The 17,594-nt window shown below is 31.5% G+C and overlaps 1 protein-coding gene across 1 annotated transcript; it reads right to left on the bottom strand.

Annotated features, from left to right (window-relative positions):
* Positions 1-10,310: 10,310 nt before the first annotated feature.
* LOC140973664 (auxin-induced protein 15A-like) lies at positions 10,311-10,880 on the bottom strand. Its single transcript, XM_073436637.1, has 2 exons — positions 10,462-10,880; positions 10,311-10,424 (listed from the first exon to the last, which is right to left on the bottom strand). The coding sequence occupies exon 1, from the start codon at positions 10,745-10,747 to the stop codon at positions 10,463-10,465; it is 285 nt and encodes a 94-aa protein (XP_073292738.1). The 5' UTR covers positions 10,748-10,880; the 3' UTR covers positions 10,311-10,424; position 10,462.
* Between the last annotated feature and the right edge of the window lie 6,714 nt (positions 10,881-17,594).

The following is a 17,594-nucleotide window of genomic DNA, read 5'->3' as shown; positions in this document are numbered from 1 at the left end:
TTACACAGTTGAATACCGGACTGACTATCAGAAAATACTACAACTTCACCTTCAAGAAAACCAATTTCAGAAATATGACCTTTCAACCAAATAGCTTCTTTTAAAGCTTCAGTGTCGGCTACATACTCAGGTTCAGTGGTTGAAAGAGCAACACTATGTTGTAATTGAGATTTCCTGCTAATACAAGCACCACACAATGTTAACACATAAGAAGTAGATTTTCTATTGTCCCTATCATTCGCATAGTTAAGTCCACATATCCAACCAATTTAACACCAAAATCATATCTTGAAAATTTTAAACCATACTTCACAGAACCATTCAAATATCTCAAAAGCCATTTGAGAGCTTGCCAATGGTAAACACCGGGATTAGACGTATACCGACTCAAACAGCTCACAGAATATGCAATATTTGGCCTTTTGCTAACCATTAAATACATTACAAAACCTATAGCATTTGAATATGGCACATTCTTCATGCAATTAAGTTCAAATTTAGCTTTAGGAGTTTGCTCTTTACTTAGAACAAAATGACCAGCTAAAGACACATTGACAGGTCTTGCATTTGACATGGAAAATTTACTCAAAACTTTCTTAACATAAGTATCCTGATTTAACAAAATGATATAACTCTTTCTATCTCTATAAATATTCATGCCAAGAATTCGTGTTGCATCTCCCAGGAATTTCATATCAAATTCAGCACTCAAGTAATTTTTGACATGATCAACAAGTTTTACACAAGAATTAATCAATAGCATATCATCCACATAGATAAGCAAGAAAACTGGAACTTTAGCATTTTGTTTGAAATACAAGCAATGATCGTAATTAATTCTAGTAAAACCCTTAAAAAGCATGCATTCATCAAACTTTTTGTTCTATTGTCTTGGAGATTGTTTCAATTCATACAAGGATTTCTTTAGCAAACAAACATGATCAGGATACTTAGAATCTACAAAACCATCAGGTTGCCACATAAAAAAATGTTCATCAAGTTCACCATGTAAAAAACCAGTTTTAACATCTAATTGTTTCAACTCCCAATAAATTGAGCAACAAGGACAAGCATAATTCTCACAGTAATAAACTTTACAACATGAGCAAATATTTCAGTATAATCTTATCCCTTCCTTTTGAGTAAATCCCTTAGCCACCAGCCTAGCTTTAAATCTAACTTATTCACATTTATTCTTGACCTTAATCAACCACTTACAGTCCACAACAAAATATGTTTTCAGGTTTAGGCACAAGATCCAAGTGTTAACATGTAGCGAATTAATTTCTTCATTCATTGCATTTAACCATTGCACATAATTTTCAAATTTTAAAGCTTCTTCATATGACTTAGGTTCAACATTATCAATTGACTCAAATACACTGAAAGCATGAGAAGTCATATGAAAGATATCAAAGCATTGTGGCTGCCTAATATTCCTTCTAGATCTATCCCTAGCCAATTGATAATCATTCAAATCACCAAAATCATTTTCAGGTACATTTTCAGCAATTTCTTCATGCACATCAGCATCAACTTGATTATCAATAGTATTTTTAGATAGATTATTAGGCACATTTTGCACATTTTCATAATCAAGACTTGAACCAAGTAAATGCTCCAACTTGTTTGGAGCAGTAGCAGGTTCGAGAATAGGTAAAGGGAGCAGTTAAACGGGGAAATTCAAACTCATTGAAAACAACATCCCTACTGATTAACACTTTAAAACAAGTTTGGTCCTTAACCGCAGTCTATAACCCTTAACCCCATCCGGATAACCAAGAAAAACACATTTAGCAGACCTAGGTTCAAGTTTTTCATTTTTCTGATGCACAAAAGCAGAACAACTAAAAACTTTCAACTTTGAAAAATTAATTTGTGTACCAGACCACACAGATTTTGGACACTAACCATTCAAAGGCATGGAAGGAAACCTATTTATTAAATAAACAGCAGTACAAACAGCTTCACCCCAGAAAGTTTTGAAATACCAGAACATACACCTCACCCTTTCAAGTAAAATTCTATTCATACGTTCAGCGACACCATTTTGCTGAGGCATATAAGGGACTATCCTATGTCTTTGAATACCAGATTCAACACACAAATTGTCAAACAACCGATTACAAAATTCAAGACCATTATCAGTTATTAGAATTTTAATTTTCTTACATGTTAGATTTTCAATCAAGTTTTTCCTGTTTTTAAACTTCTCAAACACATAATATTTGTTTTTCATTCAAAACACGTAAACTTTTCTTGGAAAATCATCAATAACAGATAGAAAATACTGATTTCCACCATGTGTTGGCACATTAGCAGGACCCCACACATCAGCATGCAAATACTCAAGTATTTCAGAAGTGAGAGTGTTTTGGAATAGGGGAATTCAGAAACTTAACTCTGAACTGTTTACCAAGAACACAAGAATCACAAAATGGCATACAACACAATTTATCACTACCAAAATAACAATCTTTGTGCAAAAGTTCAAGACCTTTAGAACTCATGTGACCTAATCTTTTGTGCCACAAATCAATTTTGTCACTTAATACAACATTCACATAATTTTGTACACAAGATTCAGATTCAGCATGGTAAACATACAAGTTTCTCTTTTTGGCAGCTTTGAAAACAATTAAAGACCCTTTCATAATTTTCATAACCCCATTTCCCCTCATACCCTGTAAACCATCATCTTCTAATGCAGCATAGGAAATAAAGTTACGACATAAATCAGGAGCATGCCTCACATTTTTCAAAGTTAACACATAACCAGAATCAAAGTTCAGCGATAAATCACCAAGACTAACAACTTGAGACAATTTTTCATTTGCCATAGAAACAGACCCATGCTTCACTTCTTTGTAACTAGAAAACAGATTTTTAAATGGGGACATGTGGAAAGTGCACGAAGAATCAACTAGCCATTCATTCTCACACAAAGAATTTGAATGCGCACATAATTCACCATAAACACATCACATATCTCAGTCAACATAAAAATATCACTCATGTTTTCACTACCAGAAGCCATATTAGCATGGTCATCATGCTGATTTTTGAAATCTTGGTTTTGGTTTTACTTAGGCCTAGAACACTCTGTAATGTGATGACCAGTTTCACCACAATTATAGCATTTTCTATTCTTGGGCCTCGACTTGAACCTTGTGTTACTCTTACCTCTATTTTAACGGAAGATTGGTTATGGTTGTTTGTATGTTTTTTATTTTGAAATCTGTTTTTAGACTTTTATCTAACAAACATAACCTCACCAGAATTATTACCACCCTGATTGGTTTCTAAATCTATCTCTTTGCTTTTCAGGCCATTCACAACAGTTTCTAAACTTATCTGATCTCTACTATACTTAATAGCATATTTGACATCATTGTAAAAATCGGGTATGACATTTAAAAGAACAATATGGGTGTAATCATCAATATTCTTATCTCATGTTTGCTTAATGTCTTGAAATAATTTGGTAAACACATCAAGGTTTTCATCAATGTCCTTGTTTAAATCAAGTTTTAACTGGAAAAATTTCTCAAGCAAAAACAATTTACCGGGCAATGAAGTTTCAGTGTAAAGTTCTTCTAATTTTTCCTAAAGTTCCTTAGCCGATTTTAGTTTACCAACTTTTTTTAACACAGAGTCAGACAAGTTCAGAATTATATACGAATAAGCAAACTCATCCATTTCAGCCTTTTTTCGAGGAGTTTCAGCAGCAGAATATTGAAAACTTTTTGTTGTACTAAAATACCTTTCATTTTCTGTTGTGATATTGAAAAATCTGTTTTTCTATTAAAAGGTTCGAGATTATATCCAGTCATAGGCATTTAAAAAAAAACACATAACAGTTAATCAAAAAACAGCAGATATTCACACTGAAAATAGTAAATCACACAAAATCAAAACGAACACAACAGAAGAAATTTTAGCCACAGAAATATAAACACAACAGTAACCAACAAGCACACAAGAAAAAACCTAGGGTTCTACCTGCAACAAATCCCAACACATAAATCCGCAGCAAGCGGTTATGCTACTAAAGCAGTAAAAGAGGTTCCAGCCAATATACCATAGCGAAACCCTAGGTAAGAGTTTCAGATTCTGACGAACTGTTAGGGCAGCAACCAATGCTCTGATACCACTGTTAGGTATCCACAGTCCTACCCGTTCTTTTCATTTCCCGTCCAACCTGCAACTTATCAAGAAACAAAAAACCAACAACAATAATATGTGATATAGCAGAATATTAGGGGCTCAGACGAACTGATTTTGGCCTCTCTGAATACTCAGTAAACCAAGGCAAAGACCATGAGGGCTCCCCAACGGAAAAACATATTACTACCCTCAACTCACGCTTTTGCTATCTCACTTCCAAATCGACCAGCAGGTTGGCCACACACACATATTCATCCCTTTCAATAACGTGAACAAACGAGAGAGAAACACACAGAATAGCACAAAGCAAAGAGAACACCGAAGACACTCAGTCACCGAAGGAAGACGCGCACGAAGCAATATTTTTTCTCTCAAGTCTCAAGCTTTCTCTTCTCTCAAGTCGGCAGCTCCAGCAATCCGGAGAAGAAGAAACGTTATGAGGCGGCCTCAATCAAGTGAAAAGGAAGATAGGCTTATTTAAACCCAACAACCTAGACGAAAAAAGGGTTGGAAGGGGATGACTTATGGTAATGGGCCGGAGGAAAGTTGAGCCAAACCAAACACATTTGTTGAAATGAAAATTGTATTTTATTGTTTTTTAAATGAAAGTTTTTGAAATTGCAAATTTTAGCTTTCAATTCTCACATAAATATCTCATCTGTTGGGTGCAGTAATTATCTTTACTTGATAGATCAATCAAAACATGGTGTTTGAGCTGTTGTACGGTTGAAAAGATTTGAGTTGTAATATTACTATCTGTATCATTGTCATTCATTATCCTTTTAAATTTTGATAGTGGTCCAGAAAAAAACGCAGGTGGAAGTACGGTAGCTGGCGGAAATTAAAGCTAACAAGAGCACTTGAAGAATCACATGAATTTGTCTTCCAATCGTCATAAATTATTATGAAGCATCTGTCATTTCAGCCTCAAAGTCTTGGAGGACCCTACTCAAATAATTCATGTTGCAATAAGCTACACACCACCAAAGGTTATTTGTAATCTGTCTGGCAATAGTACTGTAAGAGTCTAAAATGTGATCCGCAATTTTATTTTTGTTCCGTATACATTCTGTAGTTTGAGCTGTGGAACCTTTGTCTGCTGTAAACTAAACAGCATTTACTAAATGATGAATTTATAAACATATGATGGCTGACATCCTTCCCCAGAAATTGTTTACTGTTTGGATCCAACTGATATAATCAATGTTTGGCCTACAGAGGATCATCCTATCATATCTTTCAAGCGAAGTTACTCAAACGTCTTGGGTATGCATCAAATTACATGTTTTTAGATTTTCCTCGAAATTTGTTTGGCGACCAATATCTGTATTAATTTCTTTATCAACTGAATGGTATTATAAAATGTATCGTCATTTATTGAACTGAAAAACTGACAGAATATAATTAAAAAATTCTTCCATTTATATTTTCGTATGGTAAACCTTTGTCTTGTCCCGGTAACAATACACTGGTTATGAAAACTTAAAAGAGAAAATATCCTAACTAGTATACAAATTTCTATTACTCCATAAGATTAAAAATCATGTCTGATCATACTCTTCCCAAGCAAAATATGAGATCCATAAATAAATATTCTCTGCAGGGAATGGTGAGTCCACCCCGTGGATGACAAAACCCAAATTCTTTTTCGGCTTGATTTAACAAATCTTGAAATGAAGGCTCGTTCAATTAGTGGGATATCGGAATGACAAATCGTTGCTTGTTTTCAGTCTCCCCAACATATACAACAAAATGTCCCATAGGAACATCAGTTGATCCTGTGGAATTGGATCTTCTTTCAGCCGATAATGAACTTTGAAGAATTATTCGAATAGGCATTTTTATGATAATGCAACTAGGGGAAAGTTTCTTAAAGCTGAGAAAGTTTAGTTTTCTGATGATTTGTTGATGTGTTTGCTGTGAATAATGTGTTGCATGTATAAATTTATTTCAAGATGTTACTTCGTATCAAGTGGTGGAGAGGTGAATAGATAAGTTGTGGCCAAAAAAATTTGAGAAACACAAGCACATGGAGACTGTGATATCCTTTGTCTCATGTCTTAAAAATTAAAGATTTAAAATGAATTTATAATGGGCTTACAATAGACTTCTATAGCAACTTCGGTTAATCATTTTCGTAAAGTTACGAATACGAAGTAGTTGCTATAGAGACCCATTGTTCAGTCACGGGACTGGGCTCGGGGTGTGACAGAATGGTATCAGAGCCAGTCACTAGCAAGGAATATCGAGAAATAAGTGCTATGTGGGGCAAAGTGCTACGTGCATGGGAGCCACTTCTTGAACTTGCGGAGAAAAAATGCTACATGACGGGAGCCACCTCTTGAAATGTAAGAGTCACCTCTAGATTCTCGGCGTTGGTGGATAGGGGGGTCAAACCGCGACAAGGGCGTCGCGTACTGAAGGAGGGGTGATTGTGATATCTCTTGTCCCACATTTTAAAAATTAAATATTTAAAATGAATTTATAATGGGCTTACAACAGACTTCTATAGCAACTTGGGTAAATCATTTTTGTAAAGCGAGGACGAATACAACGTAGTTGCTATAGGGACCCATTGTACAATCACGCAAGCGCGAGCCCGAGCTCGGGTATGACTGAGACTAACTTGATTTTGTTTTCCATCTATCACCACAAGTCATATATGTCCGAGACATTGTTCCCCACCAATTTCAGCAACACACTCTCGAAGGGTCCTTAATCAAATTGCTACAATTTTCTTTGGATCCCATTAATCTGTCTAATTCTAGTCACCTACGGACCTTAGAGTTATCTGAAAAACTATATTTTTTAACGATATTGTCTGTCTGCTAATCCCTCGGGCAGGACCATGTGAAATGAGAACATGGCAAAGTTCTTGATGCAATGAGTGAACTAGTCCATTATTAAGTTTTTAGTTTCTACCATAAGTTAAGATGGACATGTTTGATGAACTGTAAAATGTATGCTATTGTTTTGGACTTATACGAAATCTAAAATAAATTTTACTGTGGATTTATAAATCTACTTACATATGAATATACCACTTCCAATTGTGAATTTCCCTATATGTCCTTCTTATCTAGCTTAGCAAGTTATATTCTTTTATAGGTTAACTTGTAATTTCTTTGCTTATCTTAAATAACTATAATTAATTACTTATTATTAATATATGAGCATTAATATTCATTGAAAACATTGAATTCATTTCTACTTTTTCTTCCTTGTGGTTTTCTACATGACTTCTTGTTTTTTTTTTTCAAAGTTGGTTGATTCTTGTCACTTTTCACAAAATTTAAATATTATATATTGATCTCTAAGGATTTATTTTGAAGGTTATTTTGAACTCCTCTATCCAAACTATATAGTCTATATTTACACAAAATTTGAAGATTATATATTGGTCTCTAAAGATTTATTTCTTTTCACAAAATTTAAAGATTATATATTGATCTCTAAGGATTTATTTTGAAGGTTATTTTGAACTCCTCTTTCCAAATTATATAGTCTATATTTACACAAAATTTGAAGATTATATATTGGTCTCTAAAGATTTATTTTGATGGTTATTTTGAACTACTCTATCCAAACTATATATTTTATATTTATTTTACTTTTAATTACTGATTATTAATATACGAGCATTAATATTCATTGAAAACATTGAATTCATTTTTACTTTTTTCGCCTTGCGGTTCTACATGGCTTACTCTTGTTTTTTTTTTCAGAGTTCGGTTAATTCTTGTCACTATTCACAAAATGTGAATATAATATCTTGGTCTCTAAGGCTTTATTTTGATGGTTATTTTGAGCTCCTCTATCCAAACTTTATAGTCTATATTTATTTTACTTTTATTACATTAATTTGTTTGATGCATTGGATATTTTAGTGTTTCATTTTATTTTAGTGATTATCTATTTCCTTCTTTTTATGAGTTTTTTTACTTAATTATTTGATGTTACGTTAGTTTCCTTGATTTAATTATTTTAATAATTCTTATCACTTTTCACAAAATTTGAAGATTGTATCTTGGTCTCTAAGGATTTATTTTGATGGTTATTTTGAACTCCCTATCCAAACTATATAAACTATATTTATTTTACTTTTATTACATAATTTGTTTAATACATTGGATCTTTTAGTGTTTCATTTTATTTTAATGATTATCTATTTTCCTCTTTTTATTAATTTTTTTACTTAATTATTTGATGTTACGTTAGTTTCCTTGAATTAATTAGTTTAATTTATCGATGGTTCGTGTTTTATTACTGTTTCTTTTCCTTCATCTTTTTTTACAGTTCATTTAATCTATATAATATATTTATCGTCTTTCACAAAATTATGAGATTATATTAGTTTCCAAATATTTATTTTGATAGTCATTTTAAGTTCTCCTCTTCTGAATTATATATTAATCTATATTTATTTTAGTTTTATTATATTAAGAACTTTTAACCTCATTTTTAAATATTACTAATGTACAACACCACATTAACTAAGTCATGATTACTAATAAATAATATTTTTATTATTATTATTATTATTGCAACTCAACGGAGCGTATGCGTGGGTAAATAATTGTCACTATCACCTCCACTCAAAATTTTTCATGATGAAATAGTTGGTATAAAGTGTGGTTAGGATAGTATATCGGTTTGCTTTCGGATAAGATCATTTGATTTGTGATCGGGTATAACTCGATTAATATTATGTTAATTTAACTAAATTAATAATGTGTTGTAAATTATTTGAGAAAAATATATTTAAGGATTCAGACTGAAAACGATAGTAACCTTATTTCATTATTTGGTTGAATTAACGACAAATATTACAAAATACTTTATTTTATTTTTAATTTATTAAATTATGATATTTAATTAATATATCAAGCTTACACCTTTCTACAAGTTTCACTAAAATCGTGTCAGTAAATGTCATTTTCTTATGATCCTTTTCCAATGAAAATGAACATCGCGTGCATGTAGATTCTATATGCTTTTTTGCAAAACCAAATTATATTTTATTTACAGTATAATTTAATTAGTTTGATTTATTTTAAATTTATTCATATGGAGAAAAAGTAATAATAAATTAAAAAGAATGAAAATTATTTTCTACTTTTGAACTAAATTTATGATATAATCATTAAAAAAATTTTAATCAATATAATCCTTATAATAAATGTGAATTATATTGATAGTTTATTATCATTTGTTATATATTACAATTTTACATAAAAAAAAATTTTAACTGAGTATTACATATTATTTTATTTATATATGTGTTTTACTATACATATTTATTTGAGTGATATTATGTTAAAATTTTATTTCATTGAAATTATTATTCACTAATATTAATTTATAAATGATTGATTCTGATATAAAATTAATTATCTATAATATGTATTCTAAAAAAACATAGAAATTAAATAAAATCCGCAATGGGTTAAAAGTTAGCAAAAACAAAAGTGATATTTAACTTAATAACAAGTTTAATGGTTTTATTTTAACATTATTATGATAATTTAGTAAATTAAGAGAATTTTATGACGTTTGTCTATGTGTTCTCCATTTAAGTACATTTTAGTTTTGATTTTGGTAAAATTCACTATTCTGTTAATTTTATTTTTATTGTTTTTCATTTTGAATTATATTTGGATGAAAAATATTTTTGCTGATTTATCATTTAAGAGAGCTGTCATTATGTCGCAGATTGAAAAATATCATATAAATAAGTGAATATATATGATTTATTGTCATGATGTATTTTTATGTATTGTGTTTTGATATATTTAGATTGATAAATACTTATAAACATGATGTTATTCAAACGACTTTAAATATTATCTAATTCTCGTGATTATATTTTTCATTATAAGTCACTCACGTGCATCGCACGTGTACATTCCTAGTTGCAGTAAGTATATCAGTTAGGAGGCTGATTCTAATCAACCCTTCTTTAGATGAGCTCATTTGTGCTACACACTTGGGCTTCCTATTTATAGAGTCTGGAATTAAAGCTTTGACTTCAAATATTGATATTCTGTGCGTGAGACCTTACAGAGTGCTGGGCAAAGAACTCAAACTAAAAAGTAAAAAAAAAAAGAACAAGAAATGCATTTGAATAAAAATTGGCACATTGATGACCAAAATTTTTCTTGTATTCATAATTTGGAATCTTTTCCCGATGATATATACATTGGTTCGAGCAGATTATGAGATTAGCTTCACTCAAACTAACACTGATATATAAGTTTCTACTCTAAAAGACTAAAACTTAATTGATAGTATTACATCATGTTCTTCTCAAGCTAGAGGTGACATCAACGAACAAATCTTCCCTGCAAGGAATGGTGAGTCCACCCATTGGATGGTAAAACCCGAATTCTTCTTCTGCTTGGAATAAAAAATCTTGAAATGAAGGATGATTCAAATACGATATGGGAACGATGAATCGTTGCTTATATTCACTCTCCCCTACATAAACAGCACAATGTCCTTTCGGAACATCAAATGATCCTGTTGAATTCGATCTTTTCTCACTTGATAAAGATCGTTTAAGCATTTGTCGAATGCCCATTTCTTATATTAATTAATTGTTTTTAGCTGAAGCAAGAGCGGGAAATACAAGAAGAATCTGTGAAATCTTTCTTGGAAACTGGAATCTGAAGTGTTTGAGGAGTGCTTAGTTGTTGGTTTGAAGCTTGGAAGTGAGGAATATATATAGAGATGAATATCATGACCATTTATTATCCTTTAAAGTCTTGATAATGGTCCATAGAGTACGGTAGCGGACTTAAGTTAAAGGTAAACATGAGCACATGAAGAATCACATGAATTTGTCTTCAAATCATCGTAATTATGATGAAAAATCTGTCATTTCAAAATCATCTTCCACCCACCTTCAGCCACAAAGTTTTATACGACCCTACTCAAATAATTCATGTTGCAACAAACTACACCTCTCCAGTATTTCGTTGAACTCTGAATATTTTTCAAGTCACCCCACCAAGATTTACATTGTTATCTGCTAATCAAGAAACAAGAAGATGGAACCATAATTCTATGCTTGATATAATAAGTTCTATATGATGTCTTGGGCCCCATAAATCGATTTAAGTTTGAAATCTCAATTGCGATTTTTGCTTTTTGTTTGCTCTTCAACGAATATTGAGAGGTCTTAATTGATAAATATGACTTGGGAAAGAAAAATCATGTGCCTCCACTGAAATTTGCAGATAAAGGAATTTGAGCAGAGTGGGCCATATACTTGGAACAGCCATGTGCAATATTTACAGAGTGAGGGAAGTTACAACCAAGACTAAACAAGCAATTTCTTGAAATGAATTTTATGTTTTTTTTTTTTTTTTTTGCTTTCTGATTAAATTAAGAAACTAATACTAATTTTCGTGAAGCCATTTCTTGAATTGTTTGGTTCACAGTACAGATCTTTACGGGCTATCAGTACTGTCTGAATGAATTAAGATAAGCCTCCAGATATAAATGTCAATTTTCACATATATATCGTTTTAGGGAATTTTCATGTGTAAGTAACCTCTGTCTTCTGCCATTGACATCTTCATGTAATAGATTGCAATTCCGAATATGAAACTATGTATTTTAGATCTTGCAGAGTCTTCCAACAGAATAAATTTGTAACAAACTGTAATGAAATCTCCTTTCACGTCTGTGTAAGTGTAATAATTAATACCTTGCAGAGCGCCACACAAGTTTCTATACCTAGTACAACAAGATAATGCATTTGAATAAAATAGTTGGCACCCTAATTTCCATAATTTTTGTGATACTTTTGTCCCACATTTTAAAAATTAAATATTTAAAATGAGTTTATAATGGCTTACAATGGACTTCTATAGCAATTTGAGTTAATCAATTTTGTAAAGTGAGGACGAATACGAAGTAGTTGCTATAAGAGCTCATTGTGCAATCACGCAGGCGCCGGCCCGGGCTCGAGGTGTGACAGAATGGTATCAGAGTCGGTCACGGGCATGGAACACCGAGAAATAAGTGCTATGCGGAGCAAAGTGCTACGTGCATGGGAGCCTCCTCTTGAACATGCGGGGCAAAGTGCTACATGATAGGAGCCACATATTGAACCTGTAGGAGCCACCTCTAAATTCTTGGCGCTGGTGGATCGAGGGGTAAGGCCGCGACGAGGACGTCGCGTTCCGAAGGAGGAGTGATTGTGATACCCTTGTCCAACATCTTAAAAATTAAATATTTAAAATGAGTTTATAATGGGCTTACAATGGACTTCTATAGCAATTTGGGTTAATTATTTTCGTAAAGCGAGGACGAATATGAAGTAGTTGCTATAGGGACCCATTGTGCAGTCACGCAGGCACGGGCCCGGGCTCGGGCTCGGGGCGTGACAGAATGGTATCAGAGCCGGTCACCGGCATGAAACACCGGGAAATAAGTGCTATGCGGGACAAAGTGCTACGTGCATGGGAGCCACCTCTTGAACCTGCGAGACAAAGTGCTACATGACGGGAGCCACCTCTTGAAGGAGTCACCTCTAGATTCTCGGTGCTGGTGGATCGAGAGGTCAGGCCGCGACGAAGACGTCGTGTTTTCAAAGAGGGGTGATTGTGATACCCTTGTCCAACATCTAAAAAATTAAAGATTTAAAATGAGTTTATAATGGCTTAAAATGAACTTCTATAGCAACTTAGGTTAATCATTTTCGTAAAACGAGGACGGATACCAAGTAGTTGCTATAGGAGCCTATTATACAGTCACGGAGACGCGGGGCCCGAGCTCGGAGCGTGACACCATAGTTTTCTTGTATTTATAATTTTGAATCTTTTCCCAATACAAGCATCTGAATGTGGTCGGAGAAAAAGGGAAGAATATGTCTCGAACTAGCAAAATGGTACACAAGTTTCTATTCTACTAGACTAAAATCTTGTCTATAACACATCATGTTCTGCTCAAGGGAAAGATGACATCAACAAACAAATCTTCACCGCAAGTAATGGTGAGGCCACCTATTGGGTGGTAAAATCCGTACTCCTCTTCAGCTTGGCACAGAAAATTTTGAAATGAAGGATGATTCAAATATGATGCGAGAATGACAAATCTTTACTTATATTCACTCTCCCGACATAAACAATGCAGCATCCTTTCGGAACATCAGATGATCCTGTGAAAAGTTTTAGGGAAACTGGAATATATAGGAAGCGTTTGAGGAGTACTTAGCTTGTTGGCTTGAACCTAGCTAGGAAGCGAGGAATATATATAGACGAATTCAAGTGCCATATATACTTGATTGTGGTCCACAGAAACCGGGAAGTGGCGAAAATCAAAGATAAACAAGAACACAAGAAGAATCACATGAATTTGTCTTCCATTAAATGCAGTTCAAGAAAGTAGTTCAAATGGAGTGGTCGAGAAGCTAGTGGATCAGTTGTGGCCGTATAAATTTGATAAAAAAAGCCACATGAGGAACAACATGACTTTGTCTTCCATTAATCACCACTAGTCAATGTTGGAGACATTGTTCCCTACCAATTTCAGCAACAAACTACAATTTTCTTTATTTTCTTTCAATCTGCTTAATTTTAGTCAGAAATTCAAATTAAATTTATCTAAAGATGATATCCACAAAACTAAAGTTTTCCCACCAAAATGATGCAGTTGTCTGCTATTAGTCCCTCTAGCAGGCTATTTGATATAGATATACTTTCGAGTTATGTTTGGTTGCCTTAATAATCAAAGGATGAGACGATAACCTCAAGCATTGCATTTTGTTTATTGAAAATAGGCTCATAAATTTTTCCCCTTCATCATATGTATCTCTATTATCACAAAGGACGAGGTATAAAAAAAGGATAAATAATGTCAACAACCAAGATCTTTTTTATCAGATATAATTGGAATTGGAGGAATTACACAACTTTTGCATATCTGCTAATACCATTATCATATTCTGAGAAAGTTTGGTATCAACCATTCTGCTTTTATCAGAATTCGTGGCCGTTAAAAATTTTCTCATTATCTTGTGGATCATATGGAGAACGGTTACATACGCTCGGTTTAATGAGTGAACTAAATCTTAGAAATTAGGAGATTTTCAGCTCTTTGTTACAAGAGGATTGAATCAGATCCAATATTATCATGATTGTGATAATTCTGAGATTTTATTGGCTTAAGTTGCGAAGAGTAGGTGTTATATCAGAGATCTTGCTGAGTCTTCTATCAAAGAATACAAATAAAAGTAATATTGCTTCTGAGTATAAGCAAAAACTGTGATGTAATAAATATTTCACTACATGGTATTTTTGTTTCAAGGATTTATCATATGCAATTGTATATATACACCGATCGAAGATCGACAAGAAACCCCAAAGGGAAGCATACAAAATTCTACTCTCTAAAATATAGTATAGTACTCCATATTATCATATTCTGCTCAATCTAGAAGTGAGATCAACAAACAAATCCTCGCTGCAAGGAATAGTGAGTTTGCCCATTGGATGATAGAACCCGAATTCTTCTTCAGCTTGGTTTAACAAATCTTGAAATAAAGGGTTGTTCAAATATGATAGTGGAATCACAAAACGTTGCTTATTTTCACTCTCCCCTACATAAACAGCACAATGTCCCTTTGGAACATCAACAGAATTTGATCTTCTTTCACTTGACAAAGAACGTCTAAGGATTTGTCTAATAGCCATTGTTATTGTACACACAGAAAGGAATGCTCTTATTTGTGAAGCAAATGGAAATTGAGGAAGATTAGTTTTTTGATGATTGTTGATGTTTTGAACTGGGAAATCATGTGTTGTATATATAGATAGACTAGAAATAATGCACGTGCGTTGCACGTAAGAAACATATGTTGAAGTAATAAAAATTTGAAATAAAATTAGTTAACTCAACAAAAGATAATGATAATAATATTGTAAATTTTGACAATTCTTGTTAATTAATATATATAACTAATTTGAAAAAACAAAAAACAAACATATTTTTTTAATTTTCAAAAATATTTAGACTACTAAAATTTTTCTCATATCTTTTTTATCATATTGTTTTCTTTTGTTATTTGTCATATTCTCTCAATAATGCATATATTTTATTATAATATTCAATTATTACAATTTTTTTTGACAATCAATGATATGCAATTTTTTATTTACAATGTTGTTTGATTATTATTATTTTTCATGTAAATTGACAACAATTTCTACTGGATGCTTTTACTTTCTTAGTCACTTTTAATTTATTAGACACTTATACTTGATAACATATAAACTACACATTATTATCAGGGGTGAGCAAAATTTCGGTTAAACCGAATTAACCGACCGAATCGAGTCAATTCGGAAATTCGGTTTTCAAATTAAAAAAATTCGGTTATATCGGTTAATTCGGTTCGGTTACGATTTTCAAAATTTTGAAATCGGCTAATCGAATTAACCGATAAAATAAATACTATTATTTAATAAATTTTTATTATTTATCATTTTTAATATATTTTTAAATTTTTACTTTTTAATTTTAAAATCAGCCCTAATTCTAAAAAATTTTTTTGAGGTATGTGATTTTATTTTTTACGCATTTGTGTAAACTGTAGTGTTAAAAAAATTACATATATAATTAAAGTTAAATCACGAATTTTTTTAAAACTAATCGGTTAATCTGGTCACCAACCGAATTAACCGATTTTAATTTGGTTCGGTTTTCATTGGTTATGAAAATTATTTAATCGGTTCAGTTATTGATAAATATTTCGGTTCGATCTGATTATGACTAATTCAGTTCGGTCGGTAACAAAACCGACCGAATGCTCATCCCTAATTATTATAACAATATATCATCACATAAAAAGTACTGATTGATTGATTTTAAAAAATATTGATTAAATGTTGTCATTTATTTGCAATTTATAATAATAATATTTTTGACAATAAATCATCTTTTTACTAACTCTTATGACACTTATTTTGATATTTCATATCAACTCATAAGTATAATTAGCACAATCAAATTACTAATATCATATTGATATTACCTCCAGAAAAATAATATATTTAATTTTTCTAATTGTTTAAATATCTTAACGGGAACATTTGTGTACTCTTATCTTGAGAAAAATTCATTGCATATATAAAGTTTGAACGGTAAATATAACTTTATAGTATACATTTAATTTGAAAACTGAATTCATAGTATGACAAACACTTCTTCCATTTCTATTTTTTTTTTGTAACCCAAAAGATTTAATATTTTTTCTCTTTTATCTTCTCCAACTCACTATAAAAAGTTTTAAAAAAATATTTATATCTAGAAAAATATTTTTATTTATTGTTTTTCTCGTGTATATATTTTGTTATATATGAACATTTATTCTACTTCATTGTCTTAAATGTCATATATCTTTACTATATAATTTGTGTACATTGAAGATGAATAAGTTCATTTTGTAGTTTTTTATTATCTGGACTTAAGTTGATATATTAATATGTGATATACATAGATATAAGAATTTTTAAATTCAATTTATTCACAATGATTTTTCATAACAAAAGCCAACCCAAAATAATAAAATTTAGGATTCATAATTATTTTAAATATGATATAAAAATAATATGCGGAGATTTTTTTTTTACATTTTAGTTGCAAAATACAGTGATAAATGCATGTAGGTGCACTATTTCATTGTGGCAATTATAACTTTATTTAAATATCTTATTTCTCACTCAAGGATCAAAATTTGTTTATTTCTTATTTTGAATATCGACAAATCCAATATTTCATTTAAATGTTTTTGTTAATAATATTTACACGAGTTTTATTTTGTATTTATCCAATTTGAAAGGGATAAATTATAATTCAATATATAATAATATTTGAAAACTGTAGAATGCTTCTAAATTTAAAAATCGAGTAACATGTAAGGGATCAATTCAAAACTAAAAGTTGATGCAACATGTTTCTTCTAGCTTTACAATCGAATAATATAGGATCGAGCGTTTGTCGCTTTACCAAAAGCAATAACTGATGGTAACTATGCAAGTCAAATCTTTAATTAAATCACACAACAGCTCAAGCGACTACCCATCGTAGACAATTATTGTACCAAACAATCTATCTCCTAATAATTGCACCAATTGCAATCAATGAAAATCAAAGTCGCGATCTTGGCACTGATACCAATTGTAGGCTCAAGCGTTTACTGTTATATCAAAACATATAGATTATGATAACAGTGAAAATCAAATATTTTAAATAGTACAACAGTTCAAGCACAATATTTTAATTACTCTACCCAACATGATCAATTATTGCACTCAACAAATAAGTTTATGCAAATAACCTTTTACTATATCATATGAATTTATAAGAGATTTGAGTAGAATATATACTTGATATTCTACATAAGTAGTATGAAAAAAAAA

The sequence above is a fragment of the Primulina huaijiensis genome, chromosome 3, assembly GCF_012295235.1.
Source record: "Primulina huaijiensis isolate GDHJ02 chromosome 3, ASM1229523v2, whole genome shotgun sequence".
Classification (NCBI taxonomy): domain Eukaryota; kingdom Viridiplantae; phylum Streptophyta; class Magnoliopsida; order Lamiales; family Gesneriaceae; genus Primulina; species Primulina huaijiensis.
This window is presented reverse-complemented; position numbering and strand designations above follow the sequence as displayed.